This window comes from Acinonyx jubatus, chromosome D4 (assembly GCF_027475565.1).
Source record: "Acinonyx jubatus isolate Ajub_Pintada_27869175 chromosome D4, VMU_Ajub_asm_v1.0, whole genome shotgun sequence".
NCBI lineage: Eukaryota > Metazoa > Chordata > Mammalia > Carnivora > Felidae > Acinonyx > Acinonyx jubatus.
The window spans coordinates 66,716,235-66,738,190 of NC_069391.1; the positions used below are offsets into that span (position 1 = coordinate 66,716,235).

A 21,956-nucleotide genomic window follows, 5' to 3' on the forward strand; every position below is an offset into this window, starting at 1 on the left:
TTCCCTGCTTGTGCTCTCCCAAAAATAAATATAAATATAAAGAAAAAAGAACAAAAGGAAATCCCATTTTATTTAAATGTAGAAAACACCTGAGTAAACAGCTAATCAAAACAGTATTCATCCTCTATAAAGCAGTTCTCAACTTTGGCTTCATGTTGGTATCAACTCTGGAGCCTGTGAAAATCCCAACATCCAAGCAGCACCCTAAACCAATTAAATTCTAGGGGTGGCCCCTCTGCAATGGTTTCAAACCACTACAGGTAAAATCCCAATGTGCAGGAAAGGGGAGAACTACTACTGTAACATTTTAAGTAACTTAAATATTGATGGTCAAATCCGGTAAAAGATGCAAAGCCCCAGTTTTCCGAACTGTACCCCTCCTACTGATCTTAAGTTAAAGAACATTCATTTTTAACAATTCCAGGTAACAAAACAGATAAATCAATGAGAAGCATATCAAAAACTACAATATAGTATGACAGAACATAACAGCAGTTCTCACAGATGGTCTGGGAACGCAGGTGTCTGTAACATTAAAATTACTTTCACAGTAATATTAAAACATTTTCTTTTTCGTTGTATTGACATCTGCACTGATAATACAAGAGCAACAGCATAAAGGGAAAAATAAAAAAGCAACGAGGGCTACACTGCTTTAGCTTCACCACAAATTAAGACAGTGGCCCCCAAGCTAAATAGTGTATTTTTTTACCTCCAAGCACTTGCAGTTAAAAAGACAACATTTTTAAATGTCACTTAAGTCCTTGATGAAGCAGTAAAATCACTAATCTCAAGGCTGGGACCAGGGTGCAGCAAGTGAAGCATTTCCTGTGAGAAATTTAAGCATGAACTCACTTTCAGGTAGTGAGTTGTTTTTGTTTTTAAGTTCACTTATTTTGAGACGGACAGAGGGAGAGCATGAACAGGAGATGGGCAGGGAGAGAGAGAATCCCAAGCAAGCTCCACATTGTCAACACAGAACCGGATATGGGGCTCAAACTCACAAACCATGAGATGAAATCAAGAGATGGACTGACTGAACCACCCAGGTGCCCCTCAGGTAGTGAATTCTTAAGTTTTCCACCCTAGGTGCCTCACTTCATTCTAGTGCTGGTCCTGATTTACCTGATTAAGTCTCAATCTTTGAGTACATCTTTTAAATATTCTATTTGACAAAATAGGAAATATAAACAAACACATCTGCTGCATATCAAAGTAAGCTGTTATTGTAAGGAAAAGCACTTGCACAATTACAATGGAACACCATTTTTACTTGAAAGAACAAATGACAAACTATACTTATTCAGACTTAAGAATATGCCATTTTCTTGGAAAGGAGTTTGTTGCTTTAAGAAAAACTGAAATTTTGTGTTGCCAATGATAAAATTCGAGCTTGTAAGCAAAACTTAGAATTTGGAGAAACGTATCTACCACTGTGAACCTGATAGCTTCCCAATATTAAAAAAGACTTTTCTGATAATAGTGGTAATATTAACAAATGTGCTTTTCAGTATTATATATCAGCATTTAGAAGATATGCTTAAGTCAATGAACCAATATTTTCCAAATGGAAACACACGTTCCAAAATTAACCATTCCAAGTTCAAGGCACACCAATGGATTTTAATGTAACAGAGAGAATGGAAAGTCCACTGATAACAGATCTTCAGATTCCATATCACAACTCATCTTTAAGAAACTACCACCTGTCAAGTTTTGTTGTACTGTAATATCAAAGAAGTATATCCACAATTATCTGAAAAGGTTCCTGTTTTTCAACTATATATCTGGTGAGGCCAGATTCACCTCATATACTTCCAACAAACACAGACAGATTAGCAATTCAGATGCCCTCTATTACGCTGACATTAAAGAGATTTTCAAAAATATAAAACAACTCTAGTCTTGGAAGTTATTCTCTTTTGAAAAATAATTTATTTTTCATCAAAAGACATATTAACATGGAATGGGTTTATAATTGTTTTTAAATCAATTGGGAGGTATTTTTAAAATTTGTTTTAAGTTTTAATGAACATCTATATCCATATCCATATGGAAACACACAATTTTTGAGTGTAAAGGTATAATTTTTAAAAGTATAATGGGGTCCCAAAATCAAAAAATTTGAGAACTGCTGTAATAATTTATCAAATACTTATGGTAGATTTAGGTACCAAATAGCTTCACCAAACTTAAAAAGAAAAACACTCCACAGACCTTGAACCAAGTCACTCTGTGCCTTGGTTTCCTTATCTGTAAAATGAACTGCTGAACTAGCTGACTCTCAGTATGGTCCCTTAGAACACCAGGAATCAGATCACAGTAAACTATAGACAGGAAGCTTGAAAATTTGCTCAACTAAGCAGAGTGCAAGCACTTTTACTGCATGATCAACACCTGGACACGGAATCATGCTCTTCTACAGCACTACAGACCTGAGTAGTCTGGGTCTTATCCAACTATGCAGCAGTTCTGAAAAGACTTAGCAAGAAGGATAATGTTTTACATTTATCATTAGCAGTCAGAGCAATGACATCATAACATATCATGTAGTCTCTGGACTACTAATAAGAGAATGAGAGTCAAAAAGGCAAGTTAACATCTTAGTACTACTACAGAAATTGTTTTGATCTTGCATGCTGTGGGAAATGTTCTTGATGATCCTAGGGATTACAGACACACCAAACCACTGAACTAAGTTAACACGATGATTAAAAAGTAGTTACTTCTACTTTTAAGTTAAAGCCTTAAATAGGTACAATAGTACATAGCTTAAACCACTCCAAGCAAAGGAAAAAATTAGATATGAGGAAAAATTGATGATTCAAATTTTTTGACTACCTTGACAATCAACTTTTTCTTTTATCCTCACTCTCATATAAAGTATGAATGGATCTGCTGTGAGAGAAAATTTAATTCAACTTTGTGGGTCACAGAATCTCCTAACATTTTACTGAGGACATCATTCATTTTGCCTTGGAAATGAACAATGAATCATAACTTGTGGTGGAATTTGGGTATGCAGCAGTTGAAGCATATGCTCATTTGGATGAAACGTTATCTTGCAAAAGAAAAACATGCACCTATGTGACAATGCAAATACATATACGTTATCATCTTGTAAATGAGATCATGTGTAAACTGATGTTATAGATCTTTGATAAAATTTCTACCCATAACGTTGTAAATGATGGTTAAGTTCCCAGCTAGGATCCTTATGAATACCCTACTGAATCTATGATATAACCGAAATCCAATACCACTGTAATAGTAATATTTAAACAAAATGACGGAGGTTTACCACTGGGTAAGGGTGGCCAATTGAACACAGGCAACTACCTTTAATTCCCTCCAGAAATTTCATTAGAACAACCAAAGGAAGTATGTATGTGTGTGTTTGTGTTTTAAGAAAGGTATACACTCCAAAGAAGAGAAACAGGTACAGAAATAGTGTAATAGTACAACTTGGAAACAAAAAGACAAGTAGTTTCTTAGCAAACTCAAGAAAACCGAATCCTAAAAAGCAGGAGTGAAGAAAGCCCAAAACATGACTTACCATTTGCCTCTAAAAGTACAGATAAAGGGAGGCTAAAACATGGAACTGAGCAGACAGCGCAGAGCCCTGTCCTAATGTACAGAGCAGGACAACTGCCCTCCCTTCCCCACACGTAACACTGAAAACTTTCTGTGAAGAGGGGGAAAACGTCCCCAGGGACATAAGGTTACCTGAAGGCCAGGGTAGAACACTGGAAGGAGGGGGCATTAAGTGAGTATGTGAAAACCCCAGATCTCTTCCCTCACTTATCTGTTAAATCACAGGCAGTCAAGTCAGAGCACCAGCACCAGTCAAGTCCACATCAGTAAGTCCCACTCAAAAATTCAGAGCTTCCCACTGGCTTTTGGTCTCCCACCCTCAGACAACAAAGAAATCTTAGGTATCTGAAGTAATCCTCAAATATGAAAGATATAAGGGAAACAAACTTGAAAAACAAAAAGGCAAGTTGGCAGAAAGACACTATGTAGAGGAAAATTCAAAAGAACTATTATCCTTAGAGAGATAAAACGGTGCAACACTGAAACAAAACCAGGACATTTTACTTAAAAAAAGGGGAGGGGGGAATTGTTCTGAGAAAAGAAGTCTTAAAAACATTACAGTGGAAAAGAAAAAATCAGTAGGTTTGGAAGATGCGAGTCTTAGTCCATTCAGGCTATTGCAACAAAAAATACCATAAACTGGACAGCTATAAACAACAAACATTGATTTCTCACAGTTCTAGAGGCTGGGAAGTCCAAGATTAAGGCACCAGCAAATATCTGGTGAGGGTCTACTTGCTAGATAGCCATCCTTCTATGGTAACCTCAAATATCAGAGGGGACTACACCCATTCATGTGGGCTCCACTCTCACGATCTAAGCACCTCCCAAAGAAAGGTTCAGTATCCAAAAAACAGTATCCTTTTGTAAGGAGAATACAAAATAATGAAAGAAAGAAAGAAAGAAAGAAAGAAAGAAAGAAAGAAAGAAAGAAAGAAAGAAAGAAAGAAAGAAAGGAAAGGAAGGAAGGAAAGAAAGGAAGGAAAGGAAGGAAGGAAAGGAAGGAAGGAAAGGAAGGAAGGAAGGAAGGAAGGAAGGAAGGAAGGAAGGAAGGAAAGAAAGAAAGAAAGAAAGAAAGAAAGAAAGAAAGAAAGAAAGAATAGAGTAATTAAAGAAAGTTTCTTAGAACTGAAGGATCAGACAAGGTAAGAAGACCCCAGAGTCATCAACCAGGCAAGCCACTATGAGAAGTCTGTATAAGAGGTCAAACAGAAGACTCTAAAAGGTTACATAGGAAAGCTCAGTTATCAGAATGTCATCAAACTACTTAATAGCAAAATCAGAGCAAAAACATCAATGGGTCATGCCCTCAAAATTCTTAAAGGTATCCAGACACACTATGTTATCAATAAAGTGGGAGGATAAAATAAAAATATTTTCAGACACCCAGAGCCTCAAAAAATTGTATCTCCCATGCATTTTACTCAAAAGGAGAAAAAAGATGTCTAATCTAGGGGTGCCTGGGTGGCTCAGTCGGTTGAGCGTCCGACTTCAGCTCAGGTCATGATCTCACGGTCTGTGGGTTCGAGCCCCACATAGGGCTCTGTGCTGACAGCTCAGAGCCTGGAGCCTGCTTCTGATCCTGTGTCTCCCTGTCTCTCTGCCCCTCCCTCACTCTCACTTTGTCTTACTCTGTCTCTCAAAAATAAATGTAAAAAAAATTAAAAAAAAAAAAAAAAGATGTCTAATCTATATAAAAGTAAGAAACCCCAGGCTGATGATCTCAGGATCACACTATGTACAAAGCTTCAGACTGGAGCAGTAAGAGGCTCGAGGAGAAATTTCTTCAAAGAGATGAAAAACAATACGATGTCTGAGGTATCTGAATGTCTTAAGGAGCTTAAGACAAATGAACAATCTAAGGTAGAACCAATGATAACTACAAAGATTCTGAATAAGAGTTTTTTGTATATAACAAAACTGTGCGGGAAGGAAAAATAACAGCTTTACTCTTTGACTCCACAATAGGTAATATTTGCTTATCCATAGTGTAGCTATAACTATATGGGTAGAGGTACATACGTGATTTCAAATTGGGAGTGCGAGGAATCAAGAAGTAACAATAGAAGCATGCTATCTATAATTATGAATACTGGAATAACCACCTCAAAGAGGGAAAGGGGTGAGTTCTGAGGACACCTCTTCTGTTAACCAAACCTCCCAACATAAAGGAGGATATACAATACCCACCTGATTAAGAAGAAAATCTGATAGATGCATTCAACAATGCAGAAGAGCCCTCAAAATGTATCAACGGTCCCACTCTCTTCCCACTGCTTGCTCTATGTTAATGCTAGTTGTTAGAGGTGTTAAGACATCCAGTATCCATATGTTCCTTTCCTGAAGAATCCAGGGTCAGAAAGGGTAAATGATAGTTGAACATTCTTGAAAGTTATCTAAAGAGAGTGAACTATGCAGTACTATTGACATTTTGTGCAGAATAATGACTTCTTTGTGGGGGCTACCCTGTGCAGCATCTTTGCTATGTACCCGCTAGACACCAGTAACAGTCCACCCCCCCACTGTGACAACCAAAAACATTGCAAGACACTGGCAAGTGTTCCTTGAGGGGCAAAATCATCCCTGGTGGAGAACTGCTGATCTCAAGTGACCCACAATTACCAGCGCTGCCCAGTCCCCATGCCTTACGACTGAAAACACTCTTGATAGGATGGAACAAGGAAAACATAATTTTCATTTCCAAAATCAAAATCACTTAAAGAAAAAAAAGTATTTTACAGGGTGCCCAGATCTTTCACCAAGACAATGTCCATCCATCTTTTTTTGTTTTTATCTTTGAATAAAGTGCTAACAAACAGCAAATTCCTAGAACAATGATTCTCAAATTGGGGTTTATGAATTCAGCAAGGGAGGAGTCTATATTTTTTCTACGATAATTGTTAAATGCTATATAATCAGTTCGATAATTTTTTTTAAAAAGATTACAGAAGCATACTGCAAACCAACTGGATAATAAGGTTTATAATCAAGTATTGCTACAATTTCAGTGCTCAATCTTATGTTCATAATGAAGCTAGTTTCAGGCAATCACCCAAAATGATACCATTTAATGTAATGCAGGGGTTCTAAAACTTCTGAAGTAGGAGATCCAGATACTCTGATTTGAAGAAACACGGCCTTAATATATTCATTCATTCTTAAAACAAATATATATTAGACACCTACAAGTGTTCTAAATGAGAGAAGACAATATAGAAAGGAAGAGAAAGAAGCTTAAGAATCCTAGGTTTTGAAACAGGGAAGAGAAATCAATAAAAGGAGTCTTCTGAAGAAAAGTAATGGGCAAGAGTTGAAGAAAGTGGACGGGAAAAGAGACCTTAAACAACAGGGCCTCTGAGAAAGACAGACTAATGACGAATGAGTGAAGCCATCAAAGACATAAGAAGATGGGATGACAGGAAGGGCCCATGTCTTTCTAGACTAAAGCTCAAAAAGATGAAGTAATGATAACGAACCTTGGATTACCTCTGGGTTCTAGTCACCTGAAGGTATCATCATCCTAGGAGAGGCTGTTGGCTATCCACAGAGTGTGTGGAAGAAGGGAATCTGGTAGGTAGAAGGAGCAACGTACGTTTTATGATCTTCTGTGTTTAAGTGAAATTTCTAAATTGAGGGTTTGTTTATATTCAGAAAGCACCTAACTTTAGACAACCAAATGAAATACGAAGATCAAAAGCTTTTTATAGGAAGCAGAGATGGTTTGAATTCGGCAAAGTTTCCTGGAGAAGCAAAGCTCAGAGGTGTTATTTAGATGAATATATTATATATCAGGCAAAGTAACAATAATGGCACCATATATTCAAAATAATTTCAGGGGAAAAAAAGCCAAGGGCCTCAATGTCAGATACAGGAAATGTCAAGGGAATGTGTGCCCTCTGCCTAACAGGAGATAAAGGAAGTGATGAAAGTTACAATTTGATCCAGAGGAGTTTGACGAGCCACTAAAAGAACAAGTAGAAATGTGCATGAAGAACACTGTGATCACTATGCAGATTGTTTTCTCAGTACCAAAATAAATAAATAAATCACCATAGTTTAGCCAAATGCCATCACAGTGTTACTGAAGAGACCACTACAACAGTTAAAAGGTATTAAGAATATTTGTTTTAAATTTGGTCTTCTGAAAGTTGCTAGAACAGAAGTCTAAACTAAATTGACGCCATGGGGGTGCCTGGCTGGCTCAGTTAGATGAGTGTCCCGCTTTTGATCCTGGGGTTGTGGGATCGAGCCCCCTCAGGCTGTGCACTAAGTGTGGAGTCTACTTGAGATTCTCTCCCTCTCTCTCCCTCTACCCTGCTTCTCTCCCCCAACACACTCTATTAAAAAATAAACTGAGGGGCGCCTGGGTGGCTCAGTCGGTTGAGCATCCAACTTCAACTCAGGTCATAATCTCAAAACTCATGGGTTTGAGCCCCACGTCGGGCTCTGTGCTGACAGCTTGGAGCCTTGAGCCTGCTTCTGATTCTCCCTCCCCTCTCTCTGCCCCTCCCCCACATGCACATGCTCACGTGAGCTCTCTTTCTCTCAAAAATAAATAAACATTAAATAAATACAAAAATAAATTGACATCATGAATCTGATTATTTCAGGAAGAGAAAACAAATTATTGATACCACAGGCTCAAGAACTGCCAACAGCCTTTAAGTCCTAAATCTACATTAACTTTTTAGGTTCAAGAATGCCTCACACCTGTGCCTCCTGAGACAAAGCAAGAGCTAATTATGGAAGATTTAACAGAATGGTTTGAGGTTGGCAACAAAATGACATGCTACCCCCTCTCAATCCCCACTGAAACAGGTATTAAACCATATTGCCTATTCAAGGTTTCTTCCATGAAGCAGCGAAATTATTTATTCTTCCTCAAACATCAAACTCTCACTAAACTCTGGCTGTAATGGTTCATCTGTCTAGAATAATTCCCTCCCATCCACTTATAGAAACTCGATCACTCCTTTAAAGCCCAACTCATGCCTTATGAACTTCATAAAACCTTTCCCATTTAGGTTCAGAATGACAGCCCTCTAATATAGATCATTTAAAAAATTAGTGCAGGGGCACCTGGATGGCTCAGTCAGTTGGGCATCCAACTTCAGCTCGGGTCATGATCTCATGGTTTGTGAGTTCAAGCCCTGCCTCGGGCTCTGTGCTGATGGCTCGGAGCCTGGAGGCTGCTTTGGATTCTGTGTCTCCTCTCTCCCCCTCCCCCACTTGTGCTCTGCCTCTCTCTCTCAAAAATACATAAATGTAAATAAATAAATAATCAGTGCAAAATGATGGGTATGATCCACTTAATAGTTTAAGATCTCTAGGTACAACAATTACACTGTAACTTAGACTTCTTTCTCTCTCCCTTGGATACACAGATATGAGCAGTCCCCCAATTAGTCCCAGTGTAATGTTCTTTCCACTATCTCACTTACGCATACTTTAACTGGACACGTATCTCGAAACAGTGGATGGGCAGGCACATGATTTATCATTTTGCTTATATTCAGCTGGCTCTCTTTCCACCTTCAGCTGCTCCAAGTCTCTACTCTTCCTCTCAAGAGCACTAAACACTCCTCCTCACCAGCATGAGAAACAACTCATTCAGTAACAAAACAGAAGCCGTCCAGGTGTGCATCCCTCCACCATGTCTCACCATCCACTTAGAAATATGTTTCTTCACCAATCCTAACCTCAGTTCCTCCTGTCTCAGTATGTCCTTATTCTATACCCAAAAGTTAATTTCCCTACCATGTTCTTGATCTCATCCTCTTCAAATTCAAGCTCTCACTCTACCATTTGTTTCTTTCACTTTTCAGTCTCTCCCTAAGGCTCCTTCCTCTCAGACAACAAGTATGCTCATTTCTCTCATCATTTATGCCTATGCATTTATTAAACTATTACAATGTACCAGGAAATGTTCTGTGTGCTAGGGCTACATCAAGATCTCTGCACTCACAGAGCTTACATTCCAGTGGGGAAGGTTGACAATAAACAAGAAATAACTGAAAATGACGGTTTCTGACAGTAGGTTAAGCATTACGATAAAAATAAAACAAGTAATTCAACTGAGGTGGAGCTGTACAGAAGAGAATGGGGCTAACTCTGCTTAGACCGGTTGTTTTGAGAAATCCTCACTGGAGAGGTAACATTTAAGGAGCTGGCTACGTGAAGACCTGGAAGCAAAGGAGTTTAAAACATAGAAAAGGAAATATACAGACGTCCAAAGGGAAACTGCCTTGGTGTACTTAATGACATAAAAAGGACCTTGTGACTAACATAATGAGGCTAGTGGGGCAGTGGTACAAAAACGAAGTCAGTGGTAGGCAGGCACCAGACACACAGGCCATGGGGACAGAATACGGATTTTATTCTACACAGAACAGGAAGCCACTGAAGGCTCTTAAACAGGGAATGATGTGATTCGATCATTTACAAACCTCAAACATACAATACTAACATCTTTAGTTCCATACAACTCATGTTTCCACAGTTTGAAATTACTGCCATGTACTCTCCACTCTGTTACTTAAAGCTAGACAAACTGAAGAAATTGCTTCAACATCTGTATTTCATGCGATATCAAATACCGACTGGCTTTGAATGAAAGTTAAAATCAGAAGGTAGAGAATGAATACGTGTGGTTAACAAACTTGATAAAGCACACTTACCTGTTGATTTCCTTACATTTAATGAGTTAGTCCACAAATCACAATCAAGACTGTATTTTATCTTTTCCCAGATTTTGAGCTTCTAATCCAAAAATTCAAACTCACCTCGACAAGCTTCTTCAAAATCTTGGGTTATGTCCACCCAGCTTGTATTGCTTTTTTCCATCTTCTCTGGTATACTGAGCTCCCATCCTGAATCATCATCTTCTACAGAAGCTTTCATGACCATAATGCCTATAAAATTAACACTGGTGTAAAAGAGATTGTTGCTTTCAAGGCAAGGGTATTTTTGCAATCCTTGTGTGTTTGCTGAAGTACTCGATGGAAGTCTTACTAAATTGCCAGACCTCATCCGAGTTTGAAGATGGTACTGGAAAAAAAATACCTTAATGCAACTATCTTACACGGACACTATCGCTGTTCATTTACTAATAGTCCAGCACCTACCAGGGCTCTAAGAGTTTGCCTTCCCACTATCTAAGAAGAAAAATCACAAGCCGCCCCACCACTGGCCCCAACAGAACCAACTCCAGAGCTTTCAACTTTCCACACTGGCCACAAATGGCCAAGACACTCTTCACAGTCCCTCCTACAGCCCGGGAGCCCATGAGGCAACTACTCAAGTCAGGGTGGTCCCTCACCTGGCCGGAACTCTCTGGGCCGACCTGGACCTCCGCATAGCCTCGCACGGTGGGCACGGAGTGCGGGAGCGCCTCGCGGGGTCCAACCCACCCGGCCCAGGGTGGCGGCGCACCTGAGGCGGGGACCCGCCCCACGTCCGCCCTCCCCGGGTCAGCCCGGCCCGGCCCCGGCCCCGGCCCCACAGGGCACGGAAGCAAGGGCAGAGCTGTCGACGCGCGGGAGGGCGGGCACGCCCGGTGCCGGGTCGTCGCCCCGGCAACACCCGGCAAGGCCCGGGCCTCGGCGGGCAGCGGACTCGGGAGAGCCTCCAGCTCCTACCTGAAGCGCGGCGGGAGGGCCGGGGCCCCAGGGTGACCTGGCGTCCCAGGGTCTGCCACACGCACGGGGGGCTGCGACTCTAGAACACTGGAGGGAGGGAGTTTCAATGGCTCTGCGCTGGCGGTCCCTACCTACTTCTCCCGTGGCCGCCCGCGCCGCCACGCACCGTCCAAACCGCGGAAATAACGACGCCGCCTCTGCCGCCGCCGCCCCCTCCCCTCAGCCCTGCCCGACCGGCCGCGTGCGCGCATGCGTACGCCGGGTGCGCGCGACCCCGCCCCCTCTCCCTCACTCCTGGGGACTTCGCATACCCCGGCCACACCCCCTCCCTCACCACCGCCGCCGACGGCAGCCGACTTCTCTTCTCGCGGGATTAGAGCCAATCGCGAGACCGGAAGCTACCTTCCTTCTGCCTCAAGCCGAGTCCCGGGCAGTGGGCGGGTCCCGATGAGGGGTGGAGCCAGAGGGGGTGGTCTCAGAGCTGGCCCAGACGGGCTCCGTGGGATATTTTTAGAAAGGTACCGCTAAGGGGGGGGAAAAAAGCAAGGACAATATTTGTAGACCTTAGCAGCTGTGGCCACGCCGGAAGAGCCTGGCTGTGAATTTCATCGAGCTAGTGCTTCCTGACACAGGATTTATGTTTCCTAGAGAGCCTGGAGGTTTCTTGGGGGAAAAGAGAAACGAAATATCTAGAGTCAAGCCATTTTCTTTGAGACTTGTAAATATTTTACGTTTTTCTTAAAGTTAACAAAATGATCAGTTTTAAAGTGGGATTATGCAAGTAGACTTCCACGAGTAAGAAGCACATCTTTACCACTAATTTAATTCCCATTAAAATGGCCAAAATTTAAAAGACGACACCAAATGTTGACAAGGATTTGGAGCAACTGGACCTCTCCTGTTGCCGACGAGAAAGCAAGATGGTACAATCACTTTTAACAGTTTGTCTTTTACCAGAAAATTGATCATACACTTACCATTTGATCTAGCAATTCCACTCCCAGGTATTTTCCTAAGAATACGAAAATATGTGTCCACTTGTACCTTACATTTCATAGCTTCATTTTTAATAATCCAAAACTGGAAACCCATATGTTCATCTACTGGTGAATGGATAAACTTACCGCTCATCCATACAATGTAATGAATAATAATTACCAACAAACAGGGGTGAACTACTTGACATGCAAAATCATGAATCGCAAAAAAAATTATGTTGAGCAAAGGAAATAAAAAGCATAAGCAAAAGAATATGATTCCATTTATATGAAACTTTAAAAAAATTTTTTTAACGTTTATTCATTTTTGAGAAACAGAAACAGAGCATGAGCAGGGAAGGGGCAGAGAGAGAGGGAGACACAGAATCTGAAGCAGGCTCCAGGCTCTGAGCTGTCAACACAAAGCCCGCCGCAGGGCTCGAACTCATGGAACTGCGAGGTCATGACCTGAGCCAAAGTCAGACGCTCAACCAACTGAGCCCCCCTGGAGCCCCTATATGAAACTCTTAAAAATAAAAATGCAATTTATACTGACAAAACAGAGCATTGAGTGCCCAGATGTCAAGGAAGGATTAACTAGAATAGGGCTAGATGATTTGAGGTGATAGAAATGTTCTGTTTCTTGATTATAGTAGCCACTATCCAGTAGCCATTTTAAAAAAGTAAAAAGTAATCTTTGTGTCTCTTACAGAATGATAAGTTTTATAATGGCAGGAGCTTTGCCAGTTTTGAACAAAATTATATCCACCTCACTTAGGGTGGTGGTTGGCAGGTAGTAGGTTCTCACTAAAGGCACTAAGGATGAAAATATAAGGGACAATTACAATAAAGAAAATCTATACTGTTTCTCCAAAACCATTTGCTGAACTTTGCAGAGGCCATAAGAAATCTAGAAAAGGATGAACTGACTGCATCTGAGTTATTCAGTATTATGTGTAGATTGTGACAAAAACTGATATAGCAAGAAAACAGAAAAACAAAAACCCCCTACCAATGTTTTGAAATAAGACTGCTTCAGAACTCAAAAACAAAACAAAACAACAACAAAAAATCACCAGAACAAGGCAGCCAAATGAAAAAGGATTTTCTTAACTTCTTTACTAAAATTGTAATTCACTTGAAATTCAAGTTAATTTTCACAAGCTCTAATTACCTCTCCTCTTTAAAAACCATTTTCCCTGGGCAATTGGGTAGCTTAGTTGGTTGAGCAGCTGACTTTGGTTAATGCCATGATCTCGTGGCTCCTGAGTTCCAGCCCCACAATGGGTTTCCTCCTGTAAGCCTGTCAGCATAAAGCCTGCTTCAGATCCTCTGTTCCTCTCTCTTCTCTCTCTCTCTGCCCCTCCCCCATTGAGCTTTCCAAAAAATAAATATTTTTTAAAAAAAATAAATAAAAATAAAAATGATTTTCCCTGAGAGGCTTAATTTATGATGACATCCCATATGCCTCACAGGCTTAAAAAATGATGAATATTTTAGACATTAGATAAACTACATGATGAATAAATGAATGTAATCGATCAACAAATAGTCTGTCTACCTAAACATGTCTACAAATATAGAGTAGATGAGCAATTTGGCCAGCTGGAAACAAATTCCCATGAAACTAAATCTTGACTCATAAAATCCTAAGTATTCCATGCTTAAACATTAATATTGAAAGGAAATTTAGCTTGATATGATTATTTTATATTGATACAAGGAACCAGTGTAGCATCAGTTTGATAAAAGCAGAGCTACCAAAGTGACCTTTATGTCTGAGTGTATCCAGTTTTATCACTACATAAAATAAATTAAGGATGTCCTAAAGCCTGTAGGCAGTTCAGAGAAATGCTTTCAAAAAAAGGAAACGGAGTAAAAATACCCTACTGTTCCATGTGACAGAAAGAAACATGGCATTATTTTTTTTATTAAGTATAGGTAAAATCAGTTTAGTTAGTTCTATTGTATTTAATTCTCCTTTTTAAAAGTCTTATGTATCTCAAGAATATACAGTATAGGGACACCTGGGTGGCTCAGTCAGTTAAGTGTCGGACTTCGGCTCAGGTCATGATCTCGTGGTTGGTGAGTTCGAGGCCTGCATCAGGCTCTGTGTTGACAGCATGGAGCCCGGAGCCTGCTTTGGATTCTGTGTCTCCATCTCTCTCTGCCCCTCCCCCCACTCACACTCTGTCTCTCTCTCTCTCAAAAATAAATAAACATTAAAACATTTTTTAAAAAAGAATACATAGTTATACAATAGCCAGGATATGAAAGCAGCCCAAGTATCCATCTATAGATGAATGAATAAAGAAGATGTGATACACACACACACACACACACACACACACACACACACACAATGGAATATTACCCAGCTATAAAAATAATTTGTGACCACATAGATGGACCTAGAGGGTATTATGCTAAGGGAAATATGTCAGATGGAGAAAGACAAATACCATGTGATTTCACTTACATGTGGAATCTAAAAAACAAACCAATAAACAAATAGAAAGCAGAAACAGACCTATAAACACAGAGAACAAACTCTCAATTGCTAGAGGGGAGAGGGCAAGGGAATGGCCCAAATGGGTGAAGGGCAGTGGATACAGCCTTCCAGTTTGGAATGAATAATTCATGGGGAGAAAAGGTACAGCATGTAGTCAATGATACCTTTAATGGCTTTGTATGAGAACAGATGGTAGCTACATTTGTGGTGAGCATAGCATAATGTACAGACTTGTTGAATCACTATGCTGTATACCTGAAATTAATGTAATATTGTGTATCAACTATACCTCTGTATAAAGAAAAAAGTAAAATGATACACAGAAATCCAATAAAAAGTTATTTAAAAAGTTAAAGTAAACTTCTGTATTAGAGGATAATGTATAATTATCCTCTGTAAAATGCTTGTAATGTGTCATTATAAATACATTTTCTCACACATTTTTAATTAGTTGTTTCCATCCATCCCTTATTGCCACTGTTAACTAGTCCTGTAGTTTTGTTTAAATAACAGCATTTAAGTAACAGAAAATTCAATACAGAATAGTTTCAAATAAACATCCAGTTTTCATAATTTAATATTAAGGTGATAACACATGTGTGTATATTGTATATGTCTTTTTTCCCGATATGGCTGTGTCCTGGATTGATAGCCTAAAAGTGGAGTCTCAGGGACACCTCAGTTGGAAGAGCATCTGACTCTTGATCTCGGGGTCATGAGTTTGAGTCCCACTTTGGATGTAGAGATCACTTCAAAATAAATAAATAAATAAATAAATAATCCCCAACTTCACCGAGTGAATGTACCATAATTTATTCAACTAGCTCTCTGTTGATGGACATTTAGGTTGTTTCCAGGTTTTACCATTATAGATGGCATCACCATGAGAAGCTCTGCACCTATGTCTCTTCGCAATTTTGCCAGTGTATCCCATAAACAGAATTTGGGGTCTAAGTATACATGCATTTGTAATTTTATATTGCCAAATACCCTTCTACCAAATTTGTTCCTTTTTTTTCTAACATTATTTTAAATTTTATTTTTTATTTTATAGACAGAGTGAGTGCAGGAGCAGGGGCGAGGAGCAGAGTGGAAGAGAGAGAATCTTAAGAAGACTCCATGCCCAGTGCAGAGCTCGATACGGGGTTCAATCCCATGACCACGAGACCATGACCTGGGCTGAAATCAAGAGTTGGACACTCAACCAACTGAGCTATCCAGGTGCCCCAAGTTTGTTCCTTTTTTAATGTCCACCAGCAACATGCAAGACCACTCATTTTCCCATGGCCTCATCAACACAGTATATGGTCAAACTTTTAGAGTTTTGCCATGTGGCTACATGATAAAAATGGTATCTCAGCATAGTTTTAATATGCATTTTCTTATCACAAATGAGGTAGAAAGTCTCTTTATCTTTTTAAGTGAATTTTATATCTTTTTGTTTTTATCTCTAGCCTTTTTTTTCCTGTAGATTACTGGTTATTTTCTTTTCTACTTTTAAGAAGCTCTCACTATTAACTTTGTAAGGATTTATGTTGCAATTTTTTAAACCAGTGTGTCATATGTCTTTTTACTTTGCTTTTGGTTGTTCTTTTATACTTGCTACATGAAAGTATTTTTTAGTCAAATTTATCAACAATGATGTCACTTAGTACTATGGGTATTATTGAGACGCCATAAAAGGATGGTGTCAAGAGAGAACTACGGCAAAACCTTGGATTGTGAGTAACTTGTTCTGTGAGTGGTCTGCAAGATGGGCAAACATTTCTAATAAATTTTAATTTGATAAACAAGCAATGTCTTGCAATACAAGTAGTACGTGAAGCTGAACATTACATGATCACAACTGAGCCAATGGTTCTTCTCTCTCTTGCTGTGGGATTGTGGGTGATCATCAATGCAATGGCACATTTCTGAGAAATCCTCAAAAGGAGGCAAAAGCAAGTGTCATTGGATAGGTTCCTTGTTAACGTTGCACAAAAAGAAGAAAGATTCCATTGAGCCAGTAGGTAACAGTGATACTGTTAGTCACAGTGAAAGTCTTCCTACATAATAACCCTCCTCTCTCTCTTGTCTCCCTCACACCAGCCACGAAGGTTTTCAAAGGTAAGTGCAGGTTAATTTATTTTTCTTTTTATTTAGTATTTTCTTTATTATTTTGTATTATATTACAGTATTGTAATCATTTTTATATGAATATTTTTGGGTTGTGGAACAAATCATTGGAGTTTCCATTATCTCTTATGGGGAAATTCGCTTTGATATACAAGTGCTTTGGATTACAAGCATGTTTCCAGAATGAATTATGCTCACAAACCAAGGTTTTACTGTAGGATCAAAATGGAGTGCTGAGGAAGCCCAACATTTGAGATCAGGTAGAGGAAGAGAACCTATGGAAGGGCTCTGAGAATAAAGACCAAAGCAAGAGAAAAATCAGGAGAGTGGTTCACTGAATCTGAAAGAGATGTCAACTCTCAATTATCCCTCTTTTTTAAAGTTTTTTTTTTTTAATTTTCATGAAGCCCAATTCCTCCATTTTTTTCTTTTTTTTTCAAATTTATTTATTTAAGTAATCTCTAAACCTAATGTGGGGCTCGAACTTCCGTCCCCCAGATCAAGAGCCCATGCACTCCTCTGATTGAGCCAGCTGGGTGCCCCTCAATTATCCCTGTAATAAGACTTACATAACTTATTACAGTCTTTTCATTGTAAAAAATCTTTTCATAATTCCTTTTTATAAATGATTCTCAGCAGTTCCTTCAAACTTTATCATGTGAATTTTTTACTTAACAAAAGGATTAACTACATATGTAGACTTCTTATGAATTCCCTTAATGAGTTGACTAATCCATTAGATCTTGAAACTCTAAAACTTCTGTCAAAAGGGAAGTGAGCAGAGCAGACACCAATAAATACTGGGAAAAAAACCTTTATGAATTAGATAAACTTTAGATCCTAATTGAAATACACTGAGAAGAATTTGAAACTACTGAGCAAACTTAAACAGCGACTGGATATTTGATATCCAGAAATTAATATTTTTACATGGTATAAAGACATTGTAGTAATCTTAAAAAAAAAACAACCTTTGTTTTTTAAGAGACCCATATTGAAATATTTATAAGTGAAAAGATATGATGCCTGGTATTTCCTTCAAAATCATCCTGTGGGTTGGGGATAAACAGAGAGAGGAAATAAGATGTGTTCATAATTGTGGAAGATGGTGATGGATATAACCACTCACAGTATTATTCTCTCTACTTTTGTCTGGTTAATTTTCCCATAATAAAACTTTTCCTTAATAAAGAAATTAAGAACCACATGTTTGTCCCTAATGGCTTTAGCTCATTGAAGAATATTCTTTACTCTGCTGTGTTACTATAGTCCCAGTGTAGGAGTGCTGACAATACTGATGCCATCTTTGATGCTCTATCTTGTTCATGTTCATCTCTCTTGGGGCTTCCAGGCCCCTTGGAGATTAATATACATACCTTAGAAATGCCTGCCAAGGTCAGGATAGGTAGAGGGGAGGACTGCTTTGGCTTCCCATGACTCTGTTAGAGATAACAGTCTTTTGCCTTCCTGGTACACAGGAGATGCCACAAGGTCTAATTAAGGGTTACCTGTCAGGCACATGTGAACACTTTGATCTCACTACACAGCCATTCGGTGTGCCCCCTCCCTCTATAAAATCTGTGGACTAAGGTCTGCCCTTTTTGGAGAATAATGAAGCAGCTGCCATGGATCAACCTCCACCCGATACTCCCGGGTAGGAAGTTACACTGAATAAAACTCGTGTAAACTGAATGGAGTTGCCTGCTTCGTTTTCCTGTCTCAAAGTGCCTACTCGGTTCAGGGGATACTTTACCATCTCTCCCCTACTTTCTGACACCTAGCCATTTAAATAACATAAAACACTGCAAGTAAGTTGCTGTGAAATAAAACATGTTGGTGTGGACACTGCAAACTGGGAATTTAAAAATGTCTTCCCTGGGGCACCTGGGTGGCTCGGTCGGTCGGGCGGCCGACTTCGGCTCGGGTCATGATCTCGCGGTCCGTGGGTTCGAGCCCCGCGTCAGGCTCTGTGCTGACAGCTCGGAGCCCAGAGCCTGTTTCGGATTCTGTGTCTCCCTCTCTCTGACCCTCCCCCGTTCATGCTCTGTCTCTCTCTGTCTCAAAAATAAATGAACGTTAAAAAAAATTTTTTTTAAAAATAAAAATGTCTTCCCTTAAATGTTACACTAAACACTTACTGTTCAGTGACCTAATTTTTTTTTAATGTTTATTTAAAATGTCCTGCAGTGACCACTAGGTAGATTTCTTATTATAAAACTAAAAAGTTTGGAACACCTGGGTAGCTTAGTAGGTTGAGCGTCCGACTTTGGCTTAGATAATGACCTCATGATTCATGGGTTCAAACCCCACATCAGGCTCTGTGCTAACAGCTCCGAGCTTGGAGCCTGCTACAGATTCTGTGTCTCCTTTTCTCTCTGCCCCTCCCTCACTCATGTTCTCTCTCTCTCTCTCTGTCTCTCAAAAATAAACATTAAAAAAAATTTTTTTAAATAAAACTAAAAAGCTATTCATGCATGTAAGCTGAAACATAAAAATCACCCATAATCCCAGGTAAGAGAAAACCTTTGTTCATACTATTTATTCATTTTGCCCATGCATATATAGGTTTTTATTTTGTCTATTAAAAGTGGGTTCTCACTGTACATATTGTTTTGTATTCTATTTTTTTAACTTCAAGATTCATTCTGAATATCATTATTGTAGAACACTCAGACACACAAGTATTTTCCCACTCAGGAATCCTTTAAATCCCACTTACAGATGTGGTCATTTCTCCTCTGTGATACTGATCTTGTCAATTTTTTTCCTTATTGTGCTTGTAAGAAGTTTAACTCATACAATTTACCCCTTTTTTTTCAAAAACCAGTTTTTTAATTTTGTCTTTTTTGTATTTTTTCTAATTTATTCCTATCTTATTCTTATTAATGTACTGAAATTTTATAATGACTTACTAAGGCATAACTCTTACTTTCATGTATTTTTCTGGGCATTAAATGAACCCTTTGAATGTAAAAATACACATCTTTCAGGTCTAGCGAGTTACCTTAGTGTTTTATTATGTGCTTCCCTTTTCCCTCTGTCCTCAACTTCTAGAAATATTCTTCAGATATCAGATTTCTTGAACTGGTCAATTTTTTCACCAAAAAAAATTCTGTTTTGAGGCACCTGGGTGGCCCAGTCCGTTAAGCATCCAACTCTTGATTTCAGTGGATTATAAAATTACATAATGTAAATTTCCCCTACTTTTCTGATATTTTGGTTATTCAGTGCCACTTGTCTATATTGTCTAGAAGGCTATTTCATACTGAAAGTAAAGTTCTAGTACTTTGTCACACTCAGATTCATGGCTGCTTACTCCATTTTTAAACATCTTTGAGGAAAAGGATCTTTATTTTATATTCCCGTCTCTTCAAAATTCCATTTCAGTGACTTGAGTTTATAAAACTATTAAGGCACTCATGCTTCAGATTCTGTACTTTACAAGTACGCAGTGTAGTTGAAAACAATAATTTCAGTTGCCTAAAGAACAGCTTTCAGGTGCTTGAAGGTTTATAGGAAACCTCTTATGATTATCAGCCCTGAGATAAAATGTTAAACCACTTTTATTCTAACTAAATTGAACCAAAATATAGACACTTACATGAGACATGATCTTGTAAATTTCTCTTTATCTTCAAACATGATTTTTATTTTTTTATTTAAGAAAAAAAAATTTTTTTAATGTTTTATTTTGAAAGAGCAAGCTAGTGAGCGCAAGTCGGGTAGGGGCAGAGAGAGAGGGAGAGAGACAATCCCAAGCAGGCTTCATTCTCAGCACAGAGCCCGACACAGGGCTCCATCCCATGACTGAGATCATGACCTGAGCTGCTGTTAAGAGACATTTAACAGACTAAGCCACCCAGACGCCCTTGAACAGGACTTAAAAAGCTACAAATGATCATGTTTATCTTTCAGAAAATATGAAATGTTACTTTAATCTGCACAGTCTCTTAGGATCTGGAGTCCTTGGAGAACTCTGCCAAAGTTAAAGTTTGGGCAACTCAAATGTAGAAAATCATGAAGGAAACTTTGTTATTTATAGAATGGTATATTTCCATCTTTCTGCACCAGTTATTCTTAAAATATGCTTGAGGATAAACAAAGGAGAATAACATTCATTGGTATTATTAAGTGAAAATATATAATGTGAAGTTAAGACTAAGATTTATTCAAAGCCAAATGCAGTAACTAAAGAATGCAAAATGAAATCTACTCTAACAAACTTCCTTACAAAATGATTACCAAAATAATTTGAAAATAATCCAGATAAAATATACTGGCAAGTGTGTAGGGGGGAAAAACAGTTCATCTGGTACAAACTATGATTCATAACATTTCCAGTATTGTTCTAGCCTTTTTCTCTTTGGAGACAGTCAAGAACTGGGATTTCTGCAGATATGCCAATATATGAAATATAGAGTTCATGTTATAATATAATGCCAGCACATGAGTGTTGAAAAATCTAGAGTTATAAAAAAGAATCTGAAGCAACATAACTTGCAGGTTCTAGGAGAGGCTAAGCTATGAGTCCCAACCTTCCACACACACACATATTGCAATGAAACAAACAATGTACGAGAGATCTGCAAGGTGTTTGGAACACTATTCTTTCATTATTTGCTCATCTTTTCTGGAAATTAAAGTAGATGGGGCAAGACATGAAACGACTTTCTTAGTTTTTTTTGTACAGAACTTTCATTTCTGCATAATTTTTTTTCCTGCTAATGGCAGTGTGCATCCACATTGGGGAATCTTTCCACATAACATAGACATGTAAGAACTACAGGTTTCCTTGAATCTTCACGTGGTCATGGCCTCTCTTTATTCCACATAAGAAAAATATAAAGAAAAAATTACTTTGTTATCAAGTCCTGCATTCCAAACTCCACTTTTCGGTTCTGAAACTTTTACTGATTACTTCCATAACTCAACAAATATCTACTAAGCGCCTTTTCTGTGTCGAGTACTCTTCTGTGCAGTGGTGACATCACAGGATACAAGACCAATAAGATCCTTGCTCTCACAGAAATTACAACTTAGGAAGGTAAGTTATTTTGGTGTTTTATTATTAAAAAATCTAATTAGAGGTAATTCAGAAGAAAGAAAAGCAGGAAAAAGAAA

General features: G+C 38.8%; 1 protein-coding gene across 4 annotated transcripts in view; it reads right to left on the minus strand.

Moving 5' to 3' along the window:
- NAA35 (N-alpha-acetyltransferase 35, NatC auxiliary subunit) overlaps positions 1-11,516 on the minus strand; it is a 101,075-nt gene extending 89,559 nt beyond the window's left edge. Inside the window, exons 1-2 of one of the 4 annotated variants that reach the window (XM_027048158.2) lie at positions 11,363-11,516; positions 10,377-10,505 (exon numbers count right to left, since the gene is read on the minus strand). In XM_027048158.2, the coding sequence (XP_026903959.1) occupies positions 10,377-10,500 (124 nt within the window). In that variant the 5' untranslated portion in view covers positions 10,501-10,505; positions 11,363-11,516. Of the gene's footprint in view, positions 1-5,784; positions 5,935-10,376; positions 10,506-10,912; positions 11,153-11,231 lie in introns of those variants that run through there. The other 3 variants (XM_027048159.2, XM_027048160.2, XM_053205191.1) reach the window with 3 other exon arrangements.
- Positions 11,517-21,956: the final 10,440 nt, after the last annotated feature.